At 43.6% G+C, this 4,653-nt stretch overlaps 1 protein-coding gene across 1 annotated transcript in view; it reads right to left on the bottom strand.

Annotated features, from left to right (window-relative positions):
• CENPV (centromere protein V) overlaps window positions 1–452 on the bottom strand; it is a 19,189-nt gene extending 18,737 nt beyond the window's left edge. Inside the window, exons 1-2 of the mRNA XM_012805932.1 lie at window positions 342–452; window positions 31–162 (exon numbers count right to left, since the gene is read on the bottom strand). Coding sequence (XP_012661386.1) covers window positions 31–162; window positions 342–452 — 243 coding nt within the window. The remainder of the gene's footprint in view (window positions 1–30; window positions 163–341) is intronic.
• Between the last annotated feature and the right edge of the window lie 4,201 nt (window positions 453–4,653).

The raw sequence follows: 4,653 nt of genomic DNA on the forward strand, positions 1-4,653 counted from the left end.
GGCACTCTTAGCTCGCCGCATGGCCCCCACCACCGGGCACGCAGGCCTAGCGTCGCGCGCCCCCGCTGGCCCGCGCGCGTCCCCGCCGCCCGCCAGCCCTAGGCCCAGGGGGCGCTGCGCGGGGCTGCCCTGCTCTGCCCGCCGCACCTGGCTGTCCGCCGCCTGCCCGCAGGAGGGAGACCCCGCCCGGTCACCCGGTCCTGCACCTGTCCCTGCCTCTGCCCTCCTGGGCCTGCAGGCCTAACGGGACTGCGCCTCTGGCCTCCACTCCCGGACACCCAGAACTCACTTGCACCTGCGAATGCGCTCTGTCTCTTCTGAATCAGAGGGCTTCTCCGTACCTTCCTGACCTGGAGGGGCCTGAGCCCGGCCTGAATTACCAGCACATCCGAGCAGGCAGCCTGGAGTAACTTCACAAAAATGGGGAACAGTACCCACCTTGCAAGAGCCATTGTGCCCACAAAATGAGCTGATTTGTATAAATGGACTGGCATCTGCTACCTGCTGGATAAACAGTGGCCAAAATCAAAATTATAAACTTTGTCTTTCCTGCCACATTATAGTGTCTGGAGAATATCTATGGTCAACAGATTGTGTTTTTTATTTTTATTAAATGAGTGAACCCCTGATCGAACTTCATTAGTGTGGTTTAGTTGGACACAGCACCAAAGTTTAGAGACAAAAGGTCACAAGAACCACTGCTACAATCCTTTATACTCCCTAAACCCGTTAGTTGTTCTATTTTATTCATATCTTCAAAGAAAGATAAATAAGCATTTCCATTCACTTATTTGTCTACTTTTAACTTCAACATTCTTCTTTATTTTGTTCATGTTATCATTAAACACAGAGGGTGCCAAAAAATGTATATACAGATTTAAAAAAGGAAAAAACTGTACTAAAATTGTGATACAGCCAGGTGCAGTGGTTCATGCCTGTAATCCTAGCACTCTGGCAGGCCCGGGCCCAGACAGGTGGATCACTTGAGCTCAGGAATTCCTAGCGCACCCTGGCGAAAAGTGAGAACCCCGGGCCACAACACAGGGCTGTTTTTAGGGAGGGCGTCTTGCTCTTGCTCAGGCTGGTCTCCAGCTCTTGAGCTCAAGCCATCCACCCCGGCCTCCAGAGTTCTGGGATTATAGGCATGAGCCGCCCTGCCCAGCCTATTTTCATTTTTGCAATAATCAAAATATCACTTCTTGGCCTTTTGGCCAAAATCAAGTGTAATAATCAAAATATTAACATAGTTTATTTTCAGTCATTTTTACAATAGTCAAAATATTAATGAGTATAATTTTTTTTCTCTGAATCTTTGGCAGTATCCATTAGAATTTATATAGATAGTGGAAGGGGGAGGACATATGGCAGAAGGAGGGAGGGTATGAAGTGAGATCTCAGCTAATGTGCACATTGTGAGGGTGTATAACACACCCTGGGGTGAGGGATCGTCTACAAATGGAACCTTACTCTGGAATTGAGAACAATGTAACCTAAACATCGTACCTCCATCTTAATTTGAATAATGTTTAAAAATATGAAAGAAAAAGGGGAAAAAAGATTTTCTAGATAGTCTGTAATTTCCACTTTTGCCACTTTTTTTATTGGACTTATGGTTTACATACAGCGAAGTATTCATATCTTAAATGTACAGTTTATGTAACCACCACCAGTTCAGATTTAGAATATTTCTAGCATGCCAGAATATCTCACAGGCAAAAGAAAACACAGGTAACTACGATTCTAACTTTCATCACCACAGGTTAGTTTTGCTTATTATTATTATTTATTTATGTATTGTTGTTGTTGAGACAGAGTCCCACCCCATGCCCTGAGCAGAGTGCAGTGGCATCCTAGTTTACTGCAACCTCAGACTTGGGCTGTGGACATCCCGCTGCCTCAGTCTCTGGAAGCTGCTGAGATTATAGGTGCTCACCTCAGCGCCCGGCTGGATTTTTCCATGAATCGGGGTCTCACTCTCCCTTAGGCGAGTCTTGAACTCCTGAGTTCAAGCAATTCTCCCTCCTCAGCCTCTCACAGTGCTGGGATTACAGGAGTGAGCCACCGTGCCCAGTATTATTATTTTGGGTTTTTTTTTGAGTTTCACTTTGTCGACCTCGGTAGAGTACTCGCACTTACTTGGGCTGGTCTAGGACCTGTGAACTCAGGCAATCCACCCACCTCGGCCTCCCAGAGTGCTAGGATTACAGGTTTGAGACACCTTGCCTGGCTCTAGTTTTGCTTATTCTTGAACATCATGTAAAAATAGTATATAGGCCAGGCACAGTGGCTTATGCCTGTAATTCCAGCACTTTGAGAGGCTGAGGGAGGAGGATCATATGAACACAGTAGTTTGAAGTTGCAGTAAGCTATGATAATACCACTGCACTCTAACCCTGGCAACAGAGTGAGATCCTGTCTCCAAAACAAACAAAAAACAAAACAAAACCCCTAGCATGTTCTGTTACGTCTGACAGCTTTTAGTCAACATGTTTTTGAGAATCATCCATGTTATATCAATTTTTTAATTGCTATGTAATATCTGATTTATGATAATCAAAATTTATTCTATTGATTGATTATATGGATCGTTTCCAATTCATGGCAGTTATGAATAAGGCTGCAATTTATGTTGACATTTGTGTACATGTCTTTTGGTGAGTTCACTTCTCTTCTAAATATACATAGGAGTGGACTTTCTGGGCCAAAGGTTACCATTATGTTTTTATTTTATTTTATTTTATTTTTGAGACAGTCTCACTCTGTTATCCTGGGTAGGGTGTTGTAGCATTGTAGCTCATAGCAACCTCAAACTCTTCACGCTTAATTGATTTCCTTGCTTTAGCCTCCAGAGCAGCTGAGACTACAAGTACCGACTGTGACACCCAGCTAGTTTTTCAGTTTTTAGTAGGGACAGGGTCTTGCTCTTGATCACGTTGGTCACAAACTCCTGAGTTCTGAAGATCTACCTGCCTGGGCCTCTCATAGTGCTAGGATTATAGGCATGAGGCACCGTGCCTAGCCAGTATTTTCGGTCTCCCATTTTAGCCTTCCTGGTAGATGTGCAATGAAGATTATTCAGATATGTTCTGTGATGTGCCTGACACGTCTCCATTTTGTACACTGGGTTTGGGTTGTTTGATATGTAGGAGTTCTTTATCAAACATAAATACTGAGAATATATTCTCTTAGTGGTGTCTTTCTTTTTCACTTCCTTAATACTGTCTTTTGATGAGTGAAAATTCTGCATTTGGTGAAATTCAATTTGTGATTATTTTGTAGTTGGTAAAATCGTTTTTATATCATATTGAAAAAAATCTTTGCCAGGCGGCACCTATGGCTCAGTCAGTCCCCATATACCGAGGGTGGCAGGTTCCAACCTGGCCCGGCCAAACTGCAACAAAAAATAGCCAGGCATTGTGGCAGGTGCCCATAGTCCCAGCTACTTGGGAGGCTGAGGCAAGAGAATCGCCTAACTTTAAGAGCTGGAGGCTGCTGTGAGCTGTGATTACACAGTGCTCTACTAAGGGTGACAGAGTAAGACTCTGTCTCTAAAAAAAAAAAAAAAAAATTTTGCCTACCCCAAAGGTCATGAAGATTTTCTTCTAGAAATTTTAGTTTTAGCTTTCATATTATCCATCTCAAATTAATTTTTGCATGTCGTATGAGATAGAGACCAGGTTCAATTTTTTTTCCCATAGTGATAGCCAGTTGCTCAATATCCATTTATTGAAAGATATTCCTGGCTCAGCTCTAGAGCTCAGTGGTTAGGGCATTGGCCACATACACAAAGGTTGGTGGGGCTGAACCCGACCCAGGCCTGCAACAAAAAGACCTGTCTCTAAGAATAGCCTGGCATTGTGGCAGGTGACTGTAATCTAGCTACTTGGGAGACTGAGGCAAGAGAATCACTTAAACCCAAGAGTTTAAGGTTGCTGTGAGCTGTGACACCATTGCACTTTACCGAGGGTGACATGGTGAGACTGTTTCAAAAAAAAAAAAAAAAGAATATTTCTTTCCCCCAATAAGTTGCAGTCACTTTTTTCATAAATCAAGTGATCTATTACATGTGGGTCTAAGTCTCAACCTTCTTTTTTTGGAGACAGTTTCACTTTGTCACCCTTGGTAGAGTGCTATGGCATCGTAGCTCATAGCAACCTCAAACTCTTGGGCTCAAGTGATTCTCTTGCCTCAGCCTCCCAAGTAGCTGTGACTACAGGCACCCACCACAACGCCCGGCTATTCTTAGAGATGAGGTCTCACTCTGGCTCAGGCTGGTCTAGAAATTGTGAACTCAGGCAATTCACCCACCCCAGCCTCACAAGTGCTGGGATTACAGGCGTGAGCCACCAGCTCAACCTTCTATTTTGTTCTGTTGATTTACTTACCTGTCTTTTCACTAATAGCACTTTGTTTTAACTGCTTAGCCTAATTCCTTAATTTTGCAATCAGGTAGAGCCTAGTTTTCCAACTTTGTTCTTCTTTGAGATTGTTTGGTCCTTTTAAGTCATGTGGATTTCCATATCAAGTATAAAATCAGCTGTTAATTTCTACAAAAAAAGCTTTGCTGTAATAGCCCATATCAACCATACTCCTATGAAAACCTCTCACCTTCCTCCAATTTGGTAGCCTTAACCTATTCCTTTGCCATTCAGT

The sequence above is a fragment of the Otolemur garnettii genome, unplaced genomic scaffold, assembly GCF_000181295.1.
Source record: "Otolemur garnettii isolate 467f Iridium unplaced genomic scaffold, OtoGar3 scaffold00046, whole genome shotgun sequence".
NCBI classification, from domain to species: domain Eukaryota; kingdom Metazoa; phylum Chordata; class Mammalia; order Primates; family Galagidae; genus Otolemur; species Otolemur garnettii.